The following is a 27,848-nucleotide window of genomic DNA, read 5'->3' on the forward strand; positions in this document are numbered from 1 at the left end:
AAGCAGTCCTAGGTTACGAATTTGAGACCGTGCTCGAATTTCGTCTGGTTTCCTTTCAACCGGTTAAATTTTCGAATTAATTGTATTACTAATCTCACGAAACTATGGTAAACGTTGACGACTATTGTTACGTTGATATCACCTATTGCCCCACCCACATTTAATACTTCCTACACCACCCACTTGCCCCACCCAGGCGTAAATAATAATAGTTATACCATGGATAATAAAATCACGTCTTAAAATAAAGTCTTTTAACTATCCATGGTTATACACGAGTACACTTTCTAACGATATATTTACATATATACACAATCTCAGCAGTAACGCGATCCTACAGGGGAAGGAAATGCACTATTTTGCATATTAACACTATTGTGACAACAGAAAAAGTGTTTGCACATAAACATATACTAAATGCGACTCATCTTCCAGGTTTTGGTAACTTATATTTGCCACCGACATATTGCAGTTCTCCATCGCGAACTTTTTTCTCCAAAAAGCGTTTCAAATCATCAACATTACATTGACTGGTATTAGGGCCGCTCATAGCAAACATTCGTAACATTGAGTGAATTCTTTCCAGAGGTAAACTTTCCAGATTTGTCAGCATTCCAACTATATACGACCAGAAAATCTGAAAAAAGATAACTTAGATTAACTTAAAAAAACGAGTTGTATGGTTTTAAGTTTATCCATTAACTCAATCTTGATCCAATGGAATTGATACCACACACATTTTGAACTGATTTTTTTTGAAGTTCAGGTGAAAAGAACATTTCTCCGCCTCGGCCCCCCTCTCCAAATGATTGATTGCAATCGTTCGCGCAACGGGACGAACCACCAACCTGCAGTTCTCCTTCACGTTGATCTTGTGAAGTTGCCATGGCTGATTCACCTTCAGCTTCGAAAACGATATCTACAAATGTAAAAGATTCTAGTCAATACAAAAACGCCGGGAAGGAATATATGTAACAATGAAATAAATACACTATGAGCTCGACTGCTCGAGTCATATTGAGTTATGTACAGTAGCTATCAGACAAATATGACAAAATGGTAGAATTGTTTTATAATAAATCCAGAACTTTGTAATGACAAAAACATGCAAATTTTCATTAAATTTTCATCACAAATTCAAATGGCTGTTTTGACAACTCACCGTATTTGAGCAATACAGTGAAATTCAATCAGATCGCATAAAAACTCATTAAGGGTAGTAGCTATATCATAAGATAGGGTTAACAACCTTGTACATTCTGTCCACCTCGATTCTTCTCCAAAACAACATACACATCCTGACATTCTTCCTTCAACACACCCTGACCAAGCCAGTAACCAAGGCAACGCCTCAACATACTGGTTGACATGTGCATTTGACTGCTAAGATCTTCCAAACTCCAGCGAGCTAAATGACACAAGATTAGACGTAGAATTGAATTGAGATTTTGTAAAGTTAACTTGCACGTATCTAAACTCATTTCGCAATGGTAAACCGTGGAAAATATAAAAACCTATCCCTCAGTTAATTATATCAGCTCAAGTTGGACAATTTGTCGACGAAAAAAAATTAAAGCATAAAATATCAACTAAGCTATTGATTACCAGTATAGGATTTATTCCCAAATGCAATTCAAAATTTGCCGTTTGAAGTTCTCAGTGAACGGTCTATTATATTATTTTATATTCATCCATTGTATATCAAAGTTTATCTTCTCCATAGATAAATTAGTATTAATCAATTCTCCTCTCTCATGGAGTGCGCTACCACAAATTGCAGGAATCCATGCATTTTCCTCAACTTACGTTTCTGTTGAAAATACATTATAGTCGAAGCTCGTGCTGGTGTCACAGTAAATGACAATGTTCGGTCTTCAAGTTCAATTTCCAGCTCAACCAAACCTAAATGAGGTTTCCACTGCAACGTACGTGAACCTTTTAACGATTTGAATTGCTCTGTGTAGTTCTCCATGGAACTAAAAATAGAAAAATCAGTTACACACTGAATTCCCTTTAAAAAACCAGCTCTTTCTCTGCGATATGGAGTTATGCAAAGGGGCGTGGTAATATTTATATATTCGGTAATAGAAAAAATATCTTGATGTATTTTAACTATAGTTGTGTTTCACTTTGATTTAGGACGGTATTCAAGATTTTACCAACATGTTAGCAATTAACAGATGAAATATTTTTCAACAGATTTCCTGACTACATTCGTTTATATTACGATAGTGTCGTTAGGCTAAAAAATGTGGAACGTATAGTGCTGATCCAGTCTTGGTTTTTGCAATCAATATTAGACACTAGACTAAAACAGAAAGAATTTCAACCTTTTTACTTGCTCAGGAAGTTCCAGCTTCTCCTCTCTAAATGTTGGCCAGAAAACGTTGGATAAAATCATGCCATGGACTTCAATTTCAGGCTGAAAATGTGAAATATATGTTGGAAGAAATGCTTTAGCTGTTCATGGGATACAAAGCAATGAATGATATTTTGTCAACTACAGCTCAGCTCAAGTCGTATACCTACGTTGCAGGAAACTTCCGATGACTTAATAAATGACTGACTCGACTTAAATTTTTGCAAGAAATTACTTATTACAGGTAAAAGCAAATAAAGTAACGACTATTCCGGGGAAATTAAATTTTCCACTATACTTGCCAGTTAAATCCGTAAATTTGACTGATGGGGATTTGACTGATGAGTATTCTTACCAGATCAAATATTGGACTTGTTGTTACTCAGAGAAAATGACTGGTAACTAAACAACTGGGTGCATTGCAGGTGCATGGCAAAGGCTTGTGTGAATCAATACTGAGCATCACGATAAACAAAATTGGTGTTCCGATAGACCCTTCCCTCCGGTAATGTATAAACCAGACTTTTGATGTCCGAAAGTATCAGAAAGTCTGATATTGTCCTAATATAAAATCTTATATATGTCCTGCTGATTACCTTGTGTTCTGATGTTTCAATTTTTGAATGAATGTTAGTGTTAATTCTTCTTGAGTCAGCAACATCTTTTAACATGACTTCACAAAACTGAAGATGCGATTCACCAAAACGCAGCTTCAGAAGTTCCAAATAACGAAGCTAGAACGAAAGATATAAGCACTTGTATGTAAGCAATATAAGCACATACAGACAAAATCATTATCAGTATTGTAGCTATATCTGATTAATGGCAAAGTTAGCATTAGTCAGTTACTGTAGTCAATTTAAATTAAGATTATTTTAGTAACAGTGCAATAATCGCTAGGCCTTCATAACTATTCTATCGTTTGCATCTATAAAGAGAGGGAAATTTCACCAATAATGGCAGCAAAAACAAACCTTACGAGGGCCTTAAAACAAACTACAGAGGCTTACCTCCTTAGCAATATCATAATTGAAGGACGAAAGAATACGGTCAGCCAGTAGAGTGCGATATTCTGAGACGAACAGATCTCGACTGCCATAAATATTAACTAACATACTAAAAAAGTATCATTTAAAACACATTATGATAAATAATAACCAATGGCATATTCAACTTAAAAATATCAGCCAAAACTAACATGAGGAAAGAGAGCAAATATTATTCACTGACAAACCCACCCATATTAACAATCTCTACTGCGTGAACTGCATGAAAATCGTGAATTCTATGGCATTACCTAATAATATCTGAAGATTTTCTGCTTCTTGACGGCTTAGCTAAAAATGAAAAGATATCCGCGTATATCTACTAGAAATACATCAGCCGTTCTCAGTAACCACTCATCAAGTAAAAAAAAGGATTTTAAACCGTTTTCCATTAGGCGAATTTATTCGCGCGAACAGATAAAGAGTAGGAAGTGATTCTACTTTTTCGCGAACCAATCACATCACCGGATTTCAGATATCGCTTCGCGTCGCGCGAATAAACTGATTCGCCCAGTGTAAAACGGGCTTAAGCATACTAACATGGATCAGCATCAATAGGATCAGGGGTCCATTCCTCTCCGTCGTCTTCGTTATCACTGTCCAGCGGATGTACATCTTCTATTGTTTTACTATCGCCTTGTAATAGTTCCTATCATTGGGGTTATAACAGTAAATGCTCATGTATTTCCATCGGAAGGCGACGACTTTGAATACCTTGGGAAGGTTGCAAGCATTTACCTCAGATAATTCTGAACTGTTTTCATCCGTTAAACTTGTTACGATACAACGAACAGTGTCGTCCCTGGTTCTACGTAAGAACAAATATTAATAAAAAAAATATAAAACATATGTTTCCTTCGTAACCAATTTTGTAGTTCTCTCGCGTTATAATAGTCAAGTTTTTCACAGATCTGTACATAAATCAAAGATCGTTGAGGGCGGCTCACGAATGAGTTCAAATAACAGTGACGCAAAGTACAAAGGAAAGGTTCTAAAACAGCTGCACGAACTAGCACATCTGTCGTTTGTTTACTCTGATGAAACTCTACGACAGCTGAGTTTGACAGCAATGCCATTGACATGACTGGCCCAGTGGACGGCCTATATTCTAGGATAATATCTTCTGCTGTAATTGTAATACTTTTTTGTCTGTCCGCCTGTTTGTTTGCTTGTTTGCTGGAGAACACTCGTATAGTTTCAGCTTACCGTAAATAAGCTTTTATTGGCTCACAAACATTCTCCAGTATTACCCCAGAATTATCCAGAACTCTTAACGCTCGTATTGAAGACACATATTGCGTTAAAATATCCGTTGTCTCAGCTCCTGGGTGAAGAAGTCGAGTTTGAAACCTTGAAGGATATATATTAAAAAATCATCATCGTGAATTGTCGTCGAAGATACGGGCAAACATGAGCCTAACCGAAGTTTCCGGTAGTGTCCGAAGACGCCAGAGAAACGCTGAGATCTTTTTGAAGCATTCTAACTTCTTTTTTTTTGCGAGAAATAATGCTAAAAGTGATTTTCAATCAATGTAGCACTGAGGCTACATGTGATATTTTGAAAACTAGTCATTTAGTTACTCGCCACGCGATTTTTAATCGAAATCACTTTTAGCATTATTTTTCGTTGAAAAAAGGAGTCAGAAAACTTCAAAAAGATTTTTCTACTCTTGCGCATTCTAGGACGATCTTCCCGATAAACCCTCATCCTGATAATTATAATCAGCACTTACGACGAACGAAGACAAGTTATAAGATGACTGCGTAAGTCTGTTTTTTCTAAACATTCCTATGAACAGGAAATTAAATAATGGAATATAAATACGAAAAATAACGATGTTAAAAATGTGCAAGAGAAAATAACCTTAAGATCTTCCAACGCTTTCAGGGAATCAGGGTAGTCCACTATGATTCCAAAAAGCTCTTCAATTCTATGAAAATAATGTAGATAAGGTTATTTCTCCAAAAAATCTGGGCCTTCGTTTTGGATCCAGTTACCAATTGTTAGGTTGGTTTGTTTACTAACCTGAGTTCAGCATAAGTTTTATACATGAAATATTCAAGTCTAGGTGTCCATGATTCAACAATAGTCACATCAAAGTCATGTACATCAGAACCTAAAACAACAAGGTTAAAGAGCTTTCACGCTCTCACACAGTCCTTGTATTGCAAATGAACACAATCACAACGTACTTGCTGGGGGTAATATCAATTTCATCCAGTCTAAAACAACATCATTCAGCCATTCCATCAATGAAGGTAAAAATGTCTGATCATATTCTCCCTTACATGTCTTCTCAATTTTTGTTTTAACCTACATGACAAGTAAGAAAAAGTATTTGTCCAAATGGATAAGGAATGAGGCCATTCATTCAGTTTTATTTCAATAGCCTTAATTCCATGTTTGAATCAGCATTGTGAGCACACACATAAATCATTGCTTTAATTGCTAAGGTAAAAAAGGTTTCAAATGTATCTCTAAGGTAATACTAATGCATGTGTACCTCTGTGTGAATAACAGAAACAAAAGCATCACTGCCAACTTCCTTTAAAACTCCCAATGAATGCAACATTGAACTCCAAGAACAGAATTTTTCCAAGAATTGCTTACAGTCACATCTGTTCTTAACACAATTACACCCTTCACAACATCCATCTTCATCTTCCTCATTTTCTACCAAGTACACAATATCTATGTTAACATCTACATGAAGGTATATTAGGTTTAAATATATCATACATGAAAATTTCTATTGAATTACATCACTGCATGGTTGCACCTAGTATGCAAACATAAACTCTTACAGTAGACCATGGTTATTAGTGAAGAATTGAAAATTTTAGAACTTGTTAAGAACTCTTAGAACTTGCTCAGACAAGTGCAGCTGAAGAGGGAAAAAGTAGAGCGCGTTCAAACAAGTGCAACTGCATGAAGAGGGAGAACTTGCTCGGACTAGTGTTCACTGTAGCTGAAGAGGAAGAAGGTAGAACTTGCTCAGACAAGTGTGGCGAAGAGGGAAGAAAGTTGTACTTGCTCAAGTCGAGTCAGCACAGTCAAACTTGCTTGGGCAAGTGTGGGTGACAAGGGAGAAAATAAACTCCCTGCAACCAGTACGAACCGACCTCTCAAACAAGAGGGTACAGGTTTTGACAAATTATTTTTGCCAGTCACTCCCTCTGTATAGTACCCAAATTTGATAGAAACATAAATATTTAATGGTTATAGCTACCTTCCTCCAATGTTTGTTCAATATTTTTACTCAAGGTCTGGTGTGCTTTGAATGCTTTGGAGAAAAAGCCTTTAACAGCAGACTTGAAATTTTCAGGTGGATTGGAGAATACCACTACTCTGATGATTGCATGAATATTTTCTTTTAAATCTCTGTTCACAAGAAATAATTTCAGTCTCAGTATAATAAAAAGTTAATGTACTGTAGTATTAATTTGAATTTAAAAAAATTATTAAATAGATTGAACTACATGTACATTATCATTTGTGGCAATGAATTATACTGTTTAAAATACCGGTACCTTAAAATATCGGACTTTTCTGCAAGTTTTTGAAGGTTAGTCATTGAGTCCAGAAAGCAGCCAACCTGTTGATGCAAACTTTGCACACTGGATATCAAGTTGTCAATGGTCACAACATCCTGTAATATGATAAAGCAACAGCTAATTATAACAGTTTATAGAGAAAATTTTTACCTAATGTCTAAAATAAGCAAGGGTATAAGAAAATTGAGATAATTACTTCTGAAATTCAGGTACAAAAAATTTCATGATAATTTTATGAGATATTTGGTGGTACCTTATGAAAACTCCAAAATTGTGGGGCTAAATTCGTCCTCATTTCCTTTCCAAACTGTTCTAAAATTTGAATCAACATTTAAGACAACAGTTTGCCTGCCATAAAAAGAAGGTAGTCTAGCTATAAATAATCCCAGATTATTTCATACCTAAGAACCATTCTTTTAGCTCGTGTAACATAAACAATTCTAAATCAGTAGAACCACCACAGATTTCATTAAAATCTCTCGATATTTCTTTTAAACCTAAAATAAGAAAACACTTTTATTTATGGTACATACTACATACTAGATATTAGATAACAACTTACAACCATATGGAGTATATGCAAGTCGCTAGACAGTCGCTACTCTCTAGGAGTCACTTTACCCATCCCATCAGCATTCAGTACAGTACCAACAAACTCATCTTTGGCTGTTTACCTTGCCTGTTCGGTACATTTGGATCAAGGAGACTGGTCAGATTCGTCCAAACAGAATCGACGGAAAGTATTGACTTTGCAACCGCCATATTGGTTTTTGCCAGTGAAATACTTCATGTAAACCGTACAATTGTACACATTTGAACCAGTTGTTTCAAGATTGGCCACCTGTAAAGAATTATATAGATCGTTTTAAACCATTATGATTGAAGGTAAATCTCGAGTGCCCCGGGCGCGTCTTTCTCGCAAAATAATCGGGACAGACTATTGGATTCTTATTTCGAGATTCGAGTCAAAAATCATTTAGGACGGTACTGAACTTACGTACATTGCTACAAAATAAACTTTATGCCTCTGACTTTATGCAATATTTCGAAGAAATGAACGTGGTATCGAATTTCATTAGAAATAAGTGACCGTCAGTCTTCAATACTTTTATATTTTAACTATTCTTTTCTCTACAAAACTTCACTAAGGAAATTCCCCTCCCCAAAACGAATGAATAGTTATTATTTAATAGAACCTCAGACAAAAGCAACAGCCAATGACGTGGAACCACCTACTGAGTAACCAGTTCATTATTCAAAGATTGTTTCTCGCCACAAGCTGCTTCCCATACAGGAAATTTCCTCTAAAATCATCGAAGCTTATTATTGGAAATGGTATAAAGAAAAATCGATGTTTGAAATCGGAATTATATTTTACATCACTGTTAATACTTTGCGAAGACGTCAACACATATCGAAGGTATCATAAATTGTAATGTATTATAAAATATATTTAATGCCACCATAATGAAACTATAATGTGGGATAAAATAAGTTTAAAATAAATTTGTAACTTGCTATTTTAATTGATATTTGCATAACAAAACAATAGGTCAGCGATATTATAGGCGGGGGTTGAGGCGTTTAATTGCCAGTATTTATAATACCGTATACCGTATATGTAATTCTATTTGTCCCAGTTCTATTTCGAGAAGAATATGATTTTGTGTTTATCCCCGGTAATATTATTTAATCCTAGATTTTCGTTTTCATGGCCAATGTCTCATAGTGTATCTGCCTCCCTGCTAATGAAATCTAACCAATTCATCCGATAAAATTTCAATATGCTGATGTTATTTCCAGTGGCGTAACTAGAACGATAATTGGGGGGAGGTGAATATTCATTCTGCCCGACGGATTTCTTTTGATTATATAGCTTTTACTGGAAATTTGCCTTAAAACTTCCGTCTGCAAACTGTACCTTGCTTTTTGACTTGTGACCACGGGGACGCCAGAAAGAGGCGCACAACTCTGACGTCACTGTCTAGTACAATTAATTAAGGAGCACTTGTTGTAGTTACTACTTACGGGGAATATTTGAGTAATTTCAGCCCTGTTGCTATAGTGGAACAACAAAGGTATTAGTATAATATAAAATACCTCACCGCGAAACAAAACACAACAAAAGCACGAGTCCCATTCTCCCACGCGGTCAATCATTTTCCGAAGCTCAGCCGTCGTCACAACAATCCGTGGGGGTCCTTGTAAAACTCTCGACTACATTTTGCATAGTTAAATCGCATGTTAAACGATTCTGATTGGCTAATTCTGTCTCCAAATATAGTAAAAAAGATAACTATACAACCAAAACCGGCCCTAGACTATAACGTGATGCCAATCATTACAACACGACAGGCTTCTGAAAGCATACGTTGTGGCGGAGAAAATTAAGATTCGGTTTATTTAACTGAAATACAAGTAAAGATTTTTCTAGGATTGGGAAAATATGATTTCTTCAGTCATGTTTATTTCAATAACTCAATTTCACTTTTCAAACGACGAAGCTTGAAGCAGGCACATCCTGAACTGTCCTCGGCAAGAATTTGATTTACAAACTTGAGAGACCTATTGTTCTAGCGGGTTCATAATCATACAAACCTTTCCCCATTGTTGACAAAAATTTAAAGGTTTAATAATAAAATTACAGTAGAGAACCAGTTCGAATGTTGACTCACGGTAAATATTACATAGGTTTTAATGAAAGTGAAATACACAATTGACAAGAATTAGAAAAAGTTCACTTCACCGTGCCTCAAGGAGAATTAAGAAAAGATGATGTCTGATGTTTTCAGCTGCAGTCCCTTGCACAGTTCAAAATTTGGTGAGTACCAAAGTACGTAGGCATTCATGTATATTATTACACTTTTCAACTTCAGTTAGTAATACACTAAGCATTACTTGTGACATCAATGATACTCTTCGAATGACTTCATTACCAATTAAAGACAGTAACATCCAATTGACTGTTTTACCTGATAATTTCTTTTTTACTTTGTTTCACTCAATTTAATTAAATTAGTAATTGAAAAGCCGGAGTAACTTCACCGAATAAGTGTGGTTTATTAAATTTGAAATTTGAAACAAACTCGCAGAGTCTATAACTAAATATTTACCGTCGAATTTCTCTCGAATTTAATAGGATTACAGAACTTGTTACTCAGTTGTTGAATAAACTAGCTAATATGCCCCGGCACTTTTACATCCAAGAATAACAAAGATAAAACTCCTAGTGACTTATCAGTGAACCACAGAACAGGGAACAGCCCTATAACACAGCAAAATTATCCTGGGTACGACATTCGGGGAACAGCTAAACTGGAAGATGTCATCTCGAAAATCTTGTTTAATTAAAGTACAAAATATGTACACTTGCACTACTTGCAGTATTCTAAACTAGATATATTGTTAAACATTTAAACTCGACAAAGCCTTTGAAATAATTCTCATGGCAACGAATGATACAAATTGATTTTCCTCAGAGTGTTTCTGTAGTTACTTATCTAACTTTAGTTAGAAATTTCATTTTCAGAATCTAAGAATATAAACATCAACTCGTTCCCAGGTCCTTGTGGATTAAGTTTGTTGCAGGTGAAAAAAATTGTCGGCAAAGATGAAAGCTGACATTTCTAGCACGATGTTTGCCAACGAACAAGCAATCAAAATTTGCGTGTGTTTATTCAATATGTGACATTATTTCAAAACCATCTGCTTTATTTTGCATGCGTACAAACTATATATAACCTTACTCTGGCATGAGGCAATAAATATTTATATTTTTGTCACCAAGTTGAGATTTTACCATAAACTTCGAGCTGTATCTATCATACATATGTTTATAATAGACAATTGTTTAAATCTTTTCTTTTTTTCATTGAGTACTTTTTTTAATCACACTATGGCTAAGATTTACCCTCTGGGATGTTGTTTTTTTCACCTTTCGGAAGAAACACTTTAAAACGTGAGAAAAGGAATGTAGTACTTAGCCTTAGTTTATATTTGGACGAAGGAAATCCGTTTGAAAAATAGCGGTAAAAATATACTTTTCCTGCAATGCCTTTTAACACGTTCAGACTCCAAATTTTAAGCCGTGTGTGTGTTTTGATATCCTTAAACGGCTGGCCTTTGTTTATATTTGTCCACGTCAAATCCTTGCAAATTCATCAAAATGGAATGACTTCAGACGAAAATTGAATCACATACATTGTTTATAAAATAGCTTAGTAATATCTTCGAATTTTAACCTTTCTCGCACATTAATGGTTTTCAAAAACACTTGCATACTGGACTGAGCTACCATACAGCCCAACCGACGTCAAGCATGCATTGGCAAATATTGACTCGCGAAAGCTCCGTTTCCAGCAACAAGAGGCTAAAATGTCAAATCTGTTAAAAGCCGCTATTTGTTCCGGGGGGAGAGAATACAGACATATGAAGCCCTTGACGGCTAGCGTAATCAGATTTATCAATAATACACTTGCCTCAAATCTTTCCCGAGAGTAAATCACACACGGGATAAAAATATATTATATACATCGTATTCTACAGCAGAAACGAAAGCAAATTTCAAATCAACAATGTTGGACGATAAAGCTACACTACAACAAGGGAAGGATTGTTCATATGATCATGGCGCATGCCCAGGTACGGAAAACGTTCGAGACCCATTAAAACAATTATAGGCAGACCTATATCATTGGACCAAGGATGTGCGCATTTTCAGAAACCAGGCCTCAAGGATGCATATATTACATTATTTATCACGTAGCACATGAAAAAAATCACCAAACACAATTTAGTTCGTATGTGGCTTTAAATTCAAGATTATCATTTCCATGAATGAAAAATACTCACTATCATGCACGGTTATAGTTTACGATACTCATTGAACATTGTTCGGAATTCGTATACTTGAAATAAATAAATATTGATAAGAAGTCGCACGGAAATAAGCTGAGACTGGGTGAATGTATTTATTATGTATATGTAACTCACATTACACACACATCTCCTCGGTAGTATTCTTCGTACACAGCAGAATCAAGCAATTTGCTCACACCATATGTATAAACCACGCTTACAAATGAAATCAAATCAAATCGCATTAGGCCTTAAAGAAACATTTTACCTTAGAAACATACTGAAATAAACTGACTTGTATAAGACATATAAGCATAGAGCAGTCACTGATGATAATGGCTATAGTGATAGGTTTGCTTCATGCAAACAGCAATGGTTACTGAGAACGCTTGTCTTCAGGCAAACAGAAACATGCATAGTGTTTATTGCAACCAACAGAATTTCGTTGCCCAGAGAGCAAAAAAAGAAAAAGTCGTTTTGTCGACCTACTAGGGCGCATTCTGAAATACCACGTACTATGTACATGTAGCTACTATATATTTATCCGTCTAGAAGAGATGTAGAGATTTTTATTCATTACAAGCATGGCCGTTTCTATGACTATATAGTTGTATGGTCGAATGAATGCAACCGTAAACCGGGTGGAACAAAATGGGTTATTCTACGAATTGTGTTTCTGCTGTACAATAAACCATATTCTTCACGACTGGCACAGCAAAGTTATCGAAGTTCACTGAACGAATTTTCTCATCAACTCTCAACTGCTGATACACAGAAGCTATAAATTGATTTGACACGCATTTCATGCATGCATGTACATGTGAATAGAGTTTCAGAATGCAATGATGCGCAGACCTTCCTTGGATAAAGTTCATTTTCAACATTTAACTTGTGAAAAAATACTAGTCAGAATCTTCGTCGGGTAGAGCAGTAGTATCGTAACATATGAAATGTAAGTTGTACGTATTTCTGATCCATGCTAGATTTTACAAGGTTTGCCTAATACAGCCCTCAATGGATGCGATAAGATAAACTGAATATAGGAAACAGAATACGTCTGATTTTCAAATATACGCTTGAATAAACGGCAAAATGTACAAAATGCGACATTTATTTATTGTACGCAATTCAATAATACATTATTCAAATGAGTGTAATACAGCGAGGATCATAGTGAATCCAACTGATGACAAATCATTCTATTTCTTATCTGAATGTTTACGTTTCGTAGATTTTCAGTTGCTACACAAAACCGCAAAAGCTATCCGTTTCGTAACAGTTTAAACCATTGCCACTGCTCAATGCTGTAAGGTTTTATCGTAGAGTGTTCTTAATGTAGAATCTAATAAAATTTTCGTAAAGTTAACATTACCCTCAACTTCATGTCTCAGAAAATGCTTCTCATACACGAAATATTCACGAACCAATTTGATGTCCTGTTTGCATCCATATGGTATATTGCAGAAAATGTCAAGGTAAAATATGTGTCTGGAATAGTTGTCATGTGTCTTCAACATCTCATCATATTTCATGACATAAATGAAAGCGACCTTTCCTATGAACGTCTCAACTCCTGAAACCATGTGTTGTTTCAGGACAAGCCACTGAAGCCAGACAGGATGACTGACTGATGAGAACTGTAGGAGTTTTCTGCATGCATGGTGTTATAATTTTTCATTAACATATGAAATCAATGTTGATAGTTTAACTATACTGTACTGTGCTAACGAAATAAAAAAAAATATGGAGTGATTAACTTGCATGTTATGTTGGAAATTATTCATAAACAAAATGATATTTGCGAATATCACAACTTATTAAATATCTGACCCATGATCAACAACGAACAACGACGTGCTTGCATCGACTTGCCGGCGAGGTTGCTTGTTTTACTGTAAGAAATAGAAAAAGATTGATCATGCAGCTGAAATATTTTGGCCAACTTTACTGGGATATATATTCTCACTGTTAATCATGAAGTTGTATTTATTTGAATGGGATAGCTTAACTTGTTAGCTTAGTTATAGATTACGTAAAGCCCTACTTCTGAAAGAAAGACTCGTGCGAAAGCCGGTATGAAGACATGGTGCGAAAGCCGGTATGAAGGCAAAGGACCAGACTGAGTTCTAGGCCGGCTCATCATGATTGGAGAAAAAACGCATGCTATTTCTATATAAAATACATGCCGGTATAATTTAGAGACTTTTCTGACGAAAAGTATATAAAAGAGTCTTGGTGTTAGAAAATATATTCACAAGAGTAAATTCGATCTATATATAACTTGTAACTTTAGCATATTCAACTCAGTGCAAGCAAATATTTACTTTCCATGTAGGAGATTTAGGCTTGATGATAATCTCTCTCCATTAGTATTGGAGATGTATCTCTCAGGATTGCAAAAATTTTATGATGATGAATGAATGTGATCGTGTAGCCAACTGACATAACCTTTACATAAAACCATTAAATATGGTATGTTACCAAGAAGTATGATTAAAACGGGAAATGAACCCTGTCTCCGATCACAGAGACGGCATTGTGTTTGCATGTGCTTCCAACTTTCCCAATATGGCAAAAATGACATTGCATAAAAAACCTGATCCGTGACACGAAGCATGTAAACAGCGACAAGAATATGGTAAAGTAAATTGATAAGAATGTAGGTGTGGGAAAAGAAGGATTTTGTATAATCTCTCCATTTATTTTCAATTGCCTAGCTTATTCTTGCTATAACAAAGCGCCACAAAATGATGTGAGCGTCAGTTAACTCGACCTGTACGTAGTTATTATTTTACAGGCCTGAAAACTTAATATCATAAATAAGGGGGGGATTCCATTTTGCATCAGGATTCCAAATCTATACTATTCTAAGTACAATGGTAATTTTAGGAAGGAAAGGGCTGCAACATTGTCATTTGAATCCAAAACATTGCATGCACTGAGGTGTAAATTCTATCAAGTGGCATCTAATCCAAACCCGATTTCCAAAGAAAAACCAGACATAAGAAGATTTTTCGTAACGGAAACGAAGTATGGGTTTATTTCATAATCTATAAGTGAATTTTACCTGAAGTGAACAACAACCTCACATAAATATTGTAATAACGACCCCCCCCCTCCATTGCAAAGCATTCTACCCCCCCTATATTACATAATGACTTTACCCCTGAATAATAACTGCCGGCACTTACCCAGTAATCCTTTTAGTGCGCGAATGCTTAATTGCTTGATCATATGAAAATATCAAATTATTCAACCTATAGAGTGGTAGTACACGATATTACGCTGAGTGTAAATGTCGTTATTTAACTTTAAACAATTCTCTCTATCTATATTATTAACTTTCCCTATATATGGATATGCAGTAACTCTTTTAAACTAAAAAACCTTAACAACAGCAAACAGCATGCAAGTTTGACTATAGTAGTGCAGAATCCTTTCTTTACCTTCAACACATGATGAGAGACTGTAATGTAGAAATCAGACATGAAATTGCCAAACAATTATTGGCAACTTAGACGCGAATAATAATAGCCTGGAGCTTGACCCAGTAAGAGCCACCGCGGTGATATTTTTTATTTAATTGCTTAAAAGGTTATCCATCGACGCACAATTGGTTTTCTTCCAAAAATTATTTTGGTATATGATGAACAAATTTTGCTTTTTCTTGCTGGATGTCACTGGCGCAGTCAGTGGCTGTGTTGAAGTTTCGTGCATACTATTGTGATGACGTACCAAACGATTTTGCCGTTCCTTCGTTTTGGCATGAAAGCAAGAAAATTAAGCTGCCAAAGTAAACCTATTTTGCACAACTTTGTAAAAAATGAGTGAAAAGGGAAATCCGATATTATGTCATTGCCATTGGTGTCGTGATCGTTTACCGATTGTCCCATAGATATTATTTTCGTAAATAATGAAGCTATATTATAATTTCCTACCTATGCATGAACGTCCAATAAATGTAAGGCCTATATGTATGTGTTATGATCAAATAAAAACAAACTGAGTTACTCAACATACTATGACTAGTCCGTAAATAGAAATCAAACATTGAATAATTAGCCAAATTTCCAAGAGTGTCTTATTACAACAAATAACATATATGTGACTAGTAACAGTATGTTGTTACTATAGTCACATCTTCAATGTGACTTTTTTGTTTCATTTGTCTTTTCAGACGAATTAGTTATATATAATATTATATAGAAAGAAGAATTTAGATTGCAAGATATTGATGCATGAATCATTAAAACACATAATTTGCCAGTATACTCAGTACTCTATATGTGTTTTTTTTTTATCTAAATGTTCACATTCAAATTGTTAAACCTCTTTGAAATTGGTGATCAAACTGAACTTACCAAAACTGCATGTCGAAAACACTACATTAACGACATCATTTGCAAGAATAGGCTGAGAGTTTGTCTTGGGTACACAGTTTAATGATATTTTCAGTATGTCTGCCAGTTTTACCCTCCAGTCTGCAATCTTGAGATAAACAGCATATCTAGACTTCACCACTTTCCAACACCTGCTAGCGTTTGACCTTAAGTAAAAATAACATCGTGTTGATTGAACCGTCTGCTACACTTGCAAATATGTTCAGTAAATATCATACATACCTTAATGTGTCTATCTTTCTTGTAGAATTTCCCAGCCTATATCTAGTTTCAAAGGGGTATATTTTTGGGTACATATATTACTCATTTCTCTCTAATGTAGTTTTTCTTGTTTGCTTCAATGACGCACATGCATGAATGGGGACAGCTTCAAAAAAAATATTGAAATAAAATTGCTGCTTTTCTTATTATATTCTTCTTCCTAATTTTCAATCGAAGCTTATCGGCTGCACGGTAATATTTTGTTTCTTCTTAAGTGTGATAACATAGCTACGTATGTTTCAAACTGATGACGGATTTTTTTTCATTATTAAATTTATAAAATCTTGGTTTCTAGATGCATCATCACTACACGAACCTATCGATTTGTTTTTCCAGACTTTTTGTTAGGTGTGTTTCTCCCTGAATCACATGCATCTACGTCAGACTGTATGTCTGACGCAAAATAGCTACTAACAAAATAACCGGCAAAATTTCGCCCGATTGCCAAACGAAAGTTTTGAGAAAAGACATTGTGTTTTGGGACAGAATATGAAGAAAAAGTAGCTTCAATGCAAACTATTTTCGGCAGATTTTTTAATGAAGAAATTTTGTTATACGAGCTCTACCAAACGGGAGTATTTTATCGAGGGCATCAGTGGAACTTTACTGACCGCTTCATGACAATTTACAGGAATTTCCGTTTCCTTTTATCTTTATGTCTGGTGTCTAAGGTCTCTAAGAATAACATTTAAAACCCCGAATGGAATTTCTCTGGGGAAAGGGGGGGGGGGAGTGGGACACCCTCCATGCAAACCCCAATAATGTTTTTCGTTACTATAATTCTATTCTTTGATTTCAAATATACCACCAATAAAGGCATTTCAGGCCGGGAGATATATTTAAGACGAGGTTTGGTGTAAACTTAAGCCGTAGCGAGGAACAACGACTGCGCATTCAGTTTGAAAAATTTGCGAGCTTTGCAGGCCATGAAGACTGCAATTTGATGACGCAAATCGGAACTGGGCATTGATTCAGTACTTTGCGGATTACTATGAACAGCCAATATCAGTTCTAGGGCCGATATAACGCCGAAATATGCACGCCAGTATCTTGCGCTTCCTCTGAACATGCATGTAGCCGACAAACAAAGAAAACTAATGTTTTGTACAAGAGTTTCAGTATTAGTATGAGTACAATAGCTCATTATCGATGACTGAAGCGGTAATTAGGTCCCAAAGTCAGACGAGTAACTGATTCGTGAGAGGCAAACGATTCGAGACACGTTCAGAGTGAAACACTGAATTAAACATTGCAAAGCAGTAAGTACTATATTGATATTAAGCTAATGTATATGTGTGTATATATATATATATATATATATATGCGGGATAGATGGCTGTGAACAGTTCCAATGAACAGGACTAAGTGGTAAACTAGGAAGCGAACCGACCGGTGCTAGTTGCATCAAAAATATATAATTAAGGTACCATACATTATAGTAAATACCGATGTCACGCATGTTGAGGACCATCCTGAGAATTCAGAAACAGAAGATAAAAAGACGATTGTTCATCGTCCCGGTGAAAAATGTGTGTTGTATGCAATAAATATTATTCCTCGCGTTGAATTACAATAATATTTATACTTTAAGCAACACCATCGCGAGACTAAGTGTGTCGGTCACGAGGGAAACTTAATCTAGACCCACCACGGTTAGCACCAGCGACAAAATTTTCAAAATTCGAGGCCTGTGGATTACATATCCTTATTTCATTTCCCCAATTAACATATACGGTACATAATCCCCGGTCCCGGGTAGTTATCCCCCTCCTATCACGTTCCTGGCCATAACTTATAAACCAAAATATTCCCGCAGTTAAAACATATTTGGGATAACAACTATTGCTAAAAATATCGCAATATATTTTCTTGGCAAATATTTATTTACAAACATATTGATTGAATAGCTGAGGTCGGCTACGTCGGAGGTCGACTTTTTGTCCTAAGTTTATCTCAGTTTAACTGTTTAAGAGACTTCTCAGTATAGTTCGAGAATCATTTTGATGCATAAAGAAAATCTTAATCGGCTAATGTCTGTTTGATCTGATAACATGCACGTTTCTGTAATCTTTTCAAGTGTTCCTTAGAATGGTCCATGGGAATTACAGTAAGGGACGTCCCTTTTTGGAGGACGATCATTTCAAAATATGCAATTTTCAAAGGAATCTTTCAAACAAAGCTTTTGTTCGTCCCAAGCAACTTCAAGCGAAACATGATTATTGACTTTCAGTCATCTCGGAAATCTTAATTTTCAAGTATAGTGCTTGAGTGCACAATGCATGACGTCATAAACAGTTGTCAATGCCAGTGAATTACTAAGCTCACCGGTAATATCAAGTAGAAATCTTTGCTTTCCGTCTTGTCACTTAACATAACACAAAGATGCGTTCAAGGGCGACTGACATATCTAAATTTTATTTCCTTAAGTAATAGCTGTGAACAATTTTTTGATAGTATACTAAGCCATACCCTAAATTCTTATAATTATCCTCAAATAATTATTCAACGCAGAATCCTTTGCAAATCTTGTTAAGAAATGTGTTTTGCCATCAAGGAAGTGCACGCCTTTTCCTACTGTAATCGATGGATATTGATACAGATGAATTAATGGTAAACAGGTTGAAAGAACTATTTTTTAATTTCCTTGAAGAAGAACAGTTTTGCCGTTACAGTTCACATAAAATTACAAGTGAATCTTAAGAGATTTAACAAATTTCAGTAGTATATATTAGATCAAAATTGAAGGATGTTGATTAATCACACATTTTCATTTGTATATCTTTCCTTGTTATTTGAACCTGATGTTCTGAATTCCTGGCTATGACGACAAAATAACTCACGGTCCTTCCATGACCTATTCGGTTTGATGGATTAGTTTATAACCGCAATGGTCAGGACCTCCACTAAGAGCACTTTAAAAATGATAGAGCTATCAGTTTGATTACGTTTGTTTTGGTCAAGGTCTTGGCTATAAATTCCTGTTTACAAGTAGTGCGCTATTACTCTAAACCTTACAGAACACCTTGGGAAATTAGAAAGGATGGGATACGGATTTATTCAAAATACAGTATCATTATCACCTAGGTTCCTCAGTGTCCTCACTATTCGAATACTAAGCAATGAAAAAAATAGACATTCTGAATTTTCCGCATTAGAAAAAAATTGAAAATTATAGCCAATATAGGGTTTTTCGTGTGGTAGGAACAAAGGCGTTCATCCTTTAGTGGACGGACCTCCATGAACGAATACTCAATGAATACTCGATACTCAACCAATACGTCAAGGAATGACCTATTGAACTTAAAGAGAGCTTTTCCTAGTATAACTAATATCATAAAATTACAAGTTACAACCACAAAAATTTAGAGACCTTTAAAAAATGTATTTGTAGTTTTCATTGCATCTTCAGACCCGAAAGCTGGACTAGCCGCTCATGTTTTAGAGTTTCTGAGTAAATATTTTCAAATGTTATCATACTTTCAACATCCGTAAGTACTTGAGATAAGTGCGTCGTTTGCCGTGCATTCGTGAGGTTGTTAACGTTTTGAAGTGGATTTATACAAAGAGGAAATATTAATTTGCGTTTAAGAACTTAGGCAAAGACTGGACTTAAATACTACTGACATGGACTCAAGTTTCATGGACTCACGGGTAAAAATCAGAGAATCGAGAAAAATACATCATGTTTATAATTTTTTTTCAACTAAGCCAACTATGCGGTGCTCAGCAACGTAGATCGTCACAGACGCAGCTTTTTGTGCTAAACGTCCGGCGGACTAAAGCAGCCTTTTTATTTATTAAATAAGGAAAGCAAGATGGCGATTTCGAAAATATTTACTTCAGTCGTGGCATAGTAAGTGTAAAATACTGTAATAACGCCTGCTGGCAAATTCATCCCCCTTGACACGTTGTGAAGCAATAAACAATATAATTACAATAGCTTTCAGAATATAATTAAAATAAAGCAGCGATATCGATGGCCGGCAAACGCTAGGCACGTTGCTCTTGCTGAGAGTTTAATTTTCGTTTATCGAAGCGAGAGATTACCTGTAAATGTAACCATAACGATAGCACCATGCTTGCTGTGAATTTCCTCGATTTTGATAACATCAGTAAGAACTGAGTCTAGCGAAAATTGGGATCTTAAACTATACCAATTCGAAAGACTGAATTGGAGTTATATGTATCGTATTTTTGCATTTACTGACTAATAATACAGTGGTAAGTTGGTTGTAAAAACAGAAGCTTAAATGCATGCAGCAAAAATTCTGCATGTTGTTGAAATTCTTTACAAAGTCTTTATCGACCTCTTCAGTTTTATGACAACCTCGATATGGCAACTATTACTATTATTATTAGTGTGCAGTGATGACCTTTAAGCGTGTTGAACAAGAAATTGTTAGTATAACTTCAACTAATGAACACACTGCGTGAAAATGCCACTTGCATCGCTTAGAACAATGCATCATCGGTTAAAACATCGGTAATGTTTTACTTCAAATACCAACGCGTAGCCTCTGAGCGTTGATAATTTGAGCGTATAACCGCTTGCTTAATGGCGTAACTTTAGCCACACTTTACAAGACAAAAGTATATTAGTTACTCAGGATAAGGTCCAGCTCCGCAATCTAAGTTTGCTAAAAATACTTTGCCTATATTTTCACCTGGGTTTGTTTACGAGGAAGTTCGAATCTTCGCATTAACAAAAACATCAAATATTTATATTCGATAAGAAGGCCATGTCGTCCATCGGGGCATGGGAAATTGATCAATATGGCCTCGTTTCCATGTTTTATGGAACAGGCTACGAGAATGGTAAATTTCCTTTTCTGTACGAAATGTTTCTTGTGAATCAATTGCTTATACTCCCCACTTTATCATGAGATGTTAAGTAAACTAAAATATCACGAAAGGGGACTGAATGTTATTAAGCAGTATGATATCTATTGGGAGGAATGAATTTAAAAATGCTCGTTTTGCTTCTCGTAGCTAACTTCTTTATTTCATCAATTTCATTAAGATATGCCAGACGACCCATGGGGAAGCCAAAAACTTTGTCATATGATGTCAAAAGTGAAGAAAGAGGGTAGGAAATGATTTGGTGTAAATAATTTAGTATCGAATTTATCTAACATTTCATTTGAACATATCAGATACGAGTAAGGGGGGTTGAATAAGGGAAGTGAAAGAGAAAAGTATTAAGTATGCCCGTATTATGAGGCGGAAGAGATAGGTGCACGACCATAGTGGAGGAAGTTGCCCATGGTGTGAATTGTTCGCATTTTGTAGATGGATGTTCATCTGCTACGTCTATCACAATAAGCTTTTAAAGAGGAATACATGGTATAGTAGTTTAGTACTGATAGCTTATATTGCAGAAATCCAAATCTAGCAAACAAACAGAAAAAGTTCGGCAGGTACTTGTATACGGAAATTCATGAGATACCAAAAAACCTCACGGAGTAGAGCAAGAACAATATGACGGCCGATAACCCTTAACTTGACCTCTAGGGAGAACATTTAGACGTCCGGTATTTCTTAAGCTAGTTTATTTCACCTTTTCCTTCACTGAACCAAAGTAAGAATAAATCAATGGATAATCCTTACCATGCAGACTTCCCCCTGTGTGATGCGAGAAAGGCGCCAGTTCCATACAGGAAGAACGTTAACTTAAAAACACATTGTAAATAAAGTAGCCTTTATTAAGGTTTCCTCCTGTAAAAACAATGGATCGATGTGAGATGATCTTTAGTCTTTACTGGACCTCTTTGGATAGAAGAATCCAACATTTCATCCAACAAGATTGACTGACTAAGAACCATGCTTAAAAGATCCTTGAAGGGATATAGCATACCTAAAGTCTTTTTATCATTGTAAATTATCTTTGAAAGTTTAGCACGCAGATCGGACGGAAACAGGCGCTTGAAGATTTCTCATCACACCCTCATAGTAATATGGTTAATGTCGGAAATGAGTCCCTTCCAACTTTCAAAACAACTCGTATAAAATTTCCTGGTAATGACTTCCTCTCTTCTTTATCAATTTAGTTTTCTTTTCCTTCATAAACAATATATATTCTTGATTACTTTCCAATGATATAACCAGGGAGCAGCGTGGCAGCGTCTTCAAATAATATAGCATCAAATGTGGTATAACGACTGCCTAAAATAGACAAAACACTTCTCGACGTTAAGACCTGAGGGCCTTCGTCATACAGGAGAGTTAGCATAACACTAACACAGTCATACTAACTCTCCTGACGAAGGCCCTCAGCTCGAAACGTCGTCTATTTTAGGCAGTTGTTATACCACATTTGTGATTTGATGCTAAAATACTTTATTACTGCACAACTATTAGTGTTATCATTGGTTATTATAATTGGTTATCATTGCTTACCAGAATTACTAAGTCTACCTTATGCAAAACAAAATAATCAAACAAAACCAAATATAAACTGAGAAACCAAGTTTACCAATAGTTTAAACTGGAATTAATATTATTGATTTTTGCATTAAATGTTTTTCGTTTAAAAAGAATGGTAAAAATACTTGAATATGCACCGTCATGCTTGATTATTGACCGAAACTGTGTTTACTCAGCTTTGTTTAGCCACGTTTTGGCAACTCTGTAAATAAGTTTAATGCATTTAGTCACAAGATGTATGCTTAATCTTACATTTTGACAAGAAGAAAAATTTTGCAACAACAGTGTCAGTAAAGTGCAATAATGCGTGACCCGAACAAAGAACAAAGTGTCTAGGTTTTATTATAATTGAGCTGTGTTTTCTCGCAACTACTTGAGTTTGTTTGTCAAGTCAGACATGAGTATACAAGCCGATATAGGCCAGTTAAGAAGAGGTAGGTCAGATGCTTGTGAAAGAACCACACTGAGCAAATAATACACCGACAAGCGCCGTCTATCCTAACCATGCAGTATGTACCTTACTTTATAAAAATTACGTTTCGCTGTTACAAACAAACAAAATATTATGTGCCCTTAATGAAACATCTAATACGATTCTTTAAATCGAAGCACTCTTAGTAATTGTGTTCAGCATACTCAGGGGCATGCATGCTTTACCATTAAAACTATAATGCACAATTGAGGCAGGTATAAAAAAGGGATCATTCACGAAAGGATTGAAAAATCGCCAGACATTTCTAGATTTCGCTGGTACTGAAAAATACAACAATCATTATCATCGTTTAAACTATTCCTGTTGCCGTTAATTTGCTCCCAGTTAGTTGATTATCCGCAAATTCTACTCTATAGAGGCTATAGATGACGCGTGTATTGTATTCCCAGTTGAAATTACATCAGAAAGAGCTCGATTTTTAACGTGCAACCGAAACTGAATTTTATGTGTCATGATTGAAATCTTGTATTTTATAGTTTGCGAAATTTGTATTTTACCTGCTACAGAATTTGACCTAACTCCTACATATAAGAGTGCCACAGCTATAGTATTGGGGCCTAAGTCTGCCCAATCTGCATTTAATTAATATCGCGTCACAGCATCAATAAATATCGGCTCTGGAGCCATGACTACGCGTTTTCAAATTAAATTAGAATTGAGAAAGTGCTGGAATCGCAACCTAGAGACTTGCATCAAACATTTATACATAATAGTGGCTAAAAAAATGCCGGCCGGACTGTTTAATGTAATTGAAATCTTGAGACAAAAAAATCTTTGTTTTGATCCAAAAAATGGACTCGCAGTAGTTTGTCACTTATCTCTTCAGACATCAATTTGATGCTTCAAGCTTTTTAAAACGGCGATTTTCGGTTCTTCAAGGAAAATGTTTAGAAACTGTTTAGAATATATTAAAGGCTGAATAATGATGTATGTTACTGTTAGCTGTCCCATTTAGTTTCGAGGAACAATGTGAAATTTTTCGAAAAAAAAATCATATCCAACGGAATAAAGTCAGTGTGCATGGAAAAGGTTTTACCTTGCATCAAGAATTTTTAATCTCGATTATATATTTTTCATTTTTTACTTTTCACAGTTTTTCACTTTTCCATAAAAAATCGAGCTCTTTGTATGGACTAAAAGCGAAGATATTGATGCTTATTGACAGTGTTTACAAAAGAAAATAATAAATCTTAACCGAATTGTCTCAAATGCATGTTAACAAGAAATCAAATGTTGTACAAAAGAAAGATTAGTTATGCATCGCTTTGGAGAAGACAAATCTAGCAAGCACAGCTGCAGTTCTTTGATGTTCGCGAGCAAGTTGAGATGTCATTTGAATGATCTATCACACTTTAATTATCGTTCAAATACGGCCAACAATGCCCTACCGGGATCCCGCGGTGCCACCGAGCGCGCAATTCTTAACTTGCAGTGAACTCCTGTCGTTTCGTAAACGACTTCGATAATTGCAGTATAAAATTTGTCATTTGTTTAGACTGTGCGCGACGATGCTCCCAAGACAGCATGCAAAGCGGCGTCGTGACAACGTTCCGACCATTGTCTAGTGATTTGCCTGAGAGAAACCGATAGCTATAAAAATAAGACGCATAAATATATGCAAATTCCTCCGCTAATTCTTAACTATTCTCCATATTCTGAACCACTGCTACCTGGCCTAGTGTTTAAAGTTTAGTTCACTGTAAGACTAGTCTCTTTCTGTTTTTTTCCATACCAGTAACTTTTATCCAAAGGTAAGGTATTGTGAAGCTGTCAGGTTAGCAGACAGAAAGACTAAATCGTCTCTGTCGTTACGATGTTGGTGGTGTGCTTCTCAATTGATATGTCTCACGAGTGAACGCGAAAACTGGAACGAGTCTCAATATACAGATCTCTCAGTCTCACAATTCCTGGTCAGCTAGGCATTCCAAAAGCTTGTTTATAAATTTGTACCTTGTGACATGGACCACAGAAATTGTATTTTGAGATATTCCACCCCATTGTTTAGTCTCTGAGCATGCTAAAGAAATTGATACCCAGAAAACACTATAGGGAAACTTATAAGAAAAAAAATGTTTGAACTGATAGAGTAATCCAGTTTACAGATATAATCATCAAGGTCTCCGCCCCAGTAATACTCAAAAAATGCTTTAAATTGTCTAAATCTCTTATTGCATTTAATTGTCTCTATATTCCTTTGTTTTCATAGATAACCTACAATTTTGTGATTGCATATACACATAAAACTGTAAATACCTTAATACCTGTTTTGTACCTTAATTCTTCTGGTGAGAATTCTCCGAATTATAGGGAGGGTTTTATACTATATAGCTGTGATTATACCTTGGCCTGGATTAGGACAAGACTTACTTTAGATTTAATTTTTGATTGCAAATGTATAATGCTGCATGTAGGTATTATTAGGAATGAGGGTGGGGATGATGTGGATAGATTCGTTGATGTAGCATGACTTTGTCCGTATATAGTCTATATATAATTAGTCAACTGTACAATAGCACAAATCACTGACAGGCGGGGTGTACCTTGGGTGTATAATAGTACCCAAGTATTTTGAAGTAAAGTATTTTGGTATTCATATATATATAACGACGTTTAGAGAGGAGAGTTTTGAGATAGATAACCAAAACATTGGCAAATGGTGTTTCTCTTCGTCCTTCAACGAATAGACAAAACTATGCCAACTAAAAAGTCATGACTTTAGGTGGTGAAAGCGGTTTGATAAAATGTTTTTACACACTAAGAGAAAACTGTATTCTCTACAGGAGAGTTGCGTTGCTTTCTATGGAATATCAGCCGCGAAAGTGATTATACCCCGTCTAATATGATTCAAGAATGCGTTGTACAAGTGATTATCACTCAATTTCTTCGCCAGTCAAGGGGACGGATATGCTATTAGTTTGAAGCAAACAAGCGGTATTTTTGAGTAAATAGCTATAAATGGCTTGAGTGGTCTCAACGCGATCTATCAACACGCTCAAACATGATGAAGTAACCCAGGTCGTTGAATCACGACAACTTACTGTGAACTCTTGCTGTGGCAATTCACATTAGTTTATACTTGCAATGACCCACAAGCCTTGTTGATGGAAGACTGCTCAGGAAAAACCTATACCGTCTACAATGCTTAAGAAGAACCGTTCTACTTTCTAGACATTTTCCAAAATCTCCAACTGACCAATTATTTCAAACTATATTGATAAAATAATTTCCCCGTAATTTGACATTTACCCAAAAATAAGATTATGATCATGCAACATTTGGCCTAACATTTTAGCCAATAAATGAGCTTAGATGCATTTATTGCTTGATTGAAGCGAAGAAATCATGCCTGCATCGCATACCGGACTCAATTGTCCGAAGTTCTCAGACTGTACGCAATCTTATGGACGCTGATAACTTTCTGTATTATTAGCTCCGTTTACACTACACTCGATTTATTGGCACGGCACGGCACGAAATGGGTACCCGTGCCCATTTTATCTGTGTTCGGCCTTTGTTTTGGTAGCCTGAACACTAATAAATTTGGGCACGGGTACCAATGTTTGCTGTGCCGTGCCAATAAATTGAATCTAGTGTGAACCGGGCTATTATTACACGTCTATATATTGTGTTAAATTCTACTACTCTTGCATGTAAACGACAATTGACTGAGAAATAGTAAAATTTGGTAGAGCTGGACGTCGTTGTAGAATCATTGTTTATTTACTTTATTGTTTGATCGCAATGTCCCTTACTCAGTGCTATTATTACTATAGTCTATATATCTACTGATATATCTGATGCTTGAAAAATTTCTATCCATAAAAGTTGGCAACATTTTTTAAATCGAGCGAAGTGGCCGAAATAGGGAATATTATTTTAACGTTCAAGTGATTTCCTGCATTGGAAAATCTAAGAAGTCAGATAAGATACTTGGCGACTTTACCAATCAAGTGAAAGAAGCATGAAAAAATACCGGCTGGCATCCATGGTTTCCAGGAAGTCTATATGACTCCCCGGCCATGCATGAGAGTGCTCTTAATACAGCGATTTTTCGTCTGAACATTATATTGACGAGAGCTGCAAAATTTACACGTTAGGAGTTTCTAGGCAACAAATACTCAACTGAGTAGTCAAGCTTGTCAATATTCTATTACTCAGAAGGTGTCCTGTCTCACACGATTTGCCTATGCATTAAAGAAAATGCTACAAACCTCAGTCAATATAGGCGAGCATTTTAAGGCACCAAAAAATGTTTCCAGGGAACAGCGACACATAAAGAGATTGTCAAAGGCAGGAGTGAAGAAAAATGGATACGCGCTCCAGGGGCGCCAAGATGTTATCGTCGTAAAAATAGTTTGGACAGTGTTGAGAAAATATTGAGATCATAATACAAAACTGCATTTTGCGCAAAAATCTCTGATTCGAATTTTACACGAGAATTTGGCACGCGAAGT

The 27,848-nt window shown here is 35.7% G+C and overlaps 2 protein-coding genes across 4 annotated transcripts in view; one reads left to right on the plus strand and one right to left on the minus strand.

Annotated features, from left to right (window-relative positions):
* Nucleotides 1-268: 268 nt before the first annotated feature.
* On the minus strand, nucleotides 269-13,408 carry LOC114518874 (anaphase-promoting complex subunit 2-like). Its single transcript, XM_028538902.1, has 22 exons — nucleotides 13,190-13,408; nucleotides 7,635-7,801; nucleotides 7,362-7,457; nucleotides 7,214-7,272; nucleotides 6,937-7,055; nucleotides 6,636-6,787; nucleotides 5,910-6,079; nucleotides 5,599-5,719; nucleotides 5,432-5,522; nucleotides 5,270-5,336; nucleotides 5,139-5,194; nucleotides 4,612-4,755; nucleotides 4,144-4,213; nucleotides 3,946-4,054; nucleotides 3,657-3,696; nucleotides 3,370-3,475; nucleotides 2,956-3,093; nucleotides 2,331-2,422; nucleotides 1,807-1,976; nucleotides 1,250-1,408; nucleotides 849-919; nucleotides 269-637 (listed from the first exon to the last, which is right to left on the minus strand). The coding sequence occupies exons 2-22, from the start codon at nucleotides 7,720-7,722 to the stop codon at nucleotides 425-427; spliced, it is 2,331 nt and encodes a 776-aa protein (XP_028394703.1). The 5' UTR covers nucleotides 7,723-7,801; nucleotides 13,190-13,408; the 3' UTR covers nucleotides 269-424.
* The window catches only part of LOC114518875 (LIM homeobox transcription factor 1-beta-like), a 33,230-nt gene continuing 16,848 nt past the window's right edge, over nucleotides 11,467-27,848 (plus strand). Inside the window, exons 1-2 of one of the 3 annotated variants that reach the window (XM_028538903.1) lie at nucleotides 11,467-11,601; nucleotides 21,499-21,564. In XM_028538903.1, coding sequence (XP_028394704.1) covers nucleotides 11,535-11,601; nucleotides 21,499-21,564 — 133 coding nt within the window. In that variant the 5' untranslated portion in view covers nucleotides 11,467-11,534. Of the gene's footprint in view, nucleotides 11,602-17,638; nucleotides 17,738-21,224; nucleotides 21,294-21,498; nucleotides 21,565-27,848 lie in introns of those variants that run through there. The other 2 variants (XM_028538906.1, XM_028538904.1) reach the window with 2 other exon arrangements.

Source organism: Dendronephthya gigantea, unplaced genomic scaffold, assembly GCF_004324835.1.
Source record: "Dendronephthya gigantea isolate DGI-Jeju-01 unplaced genomic scaffold, DenGig_1.0 000012F, whole genome shotgun sequence".
Lineage (NCBI taxonomy): Eukaryota > Metazoa > Cnidaria > Anthozoa > Malacalcyonacea > Nephtheidae > Dendronephthya > Dendronephthya gigantea.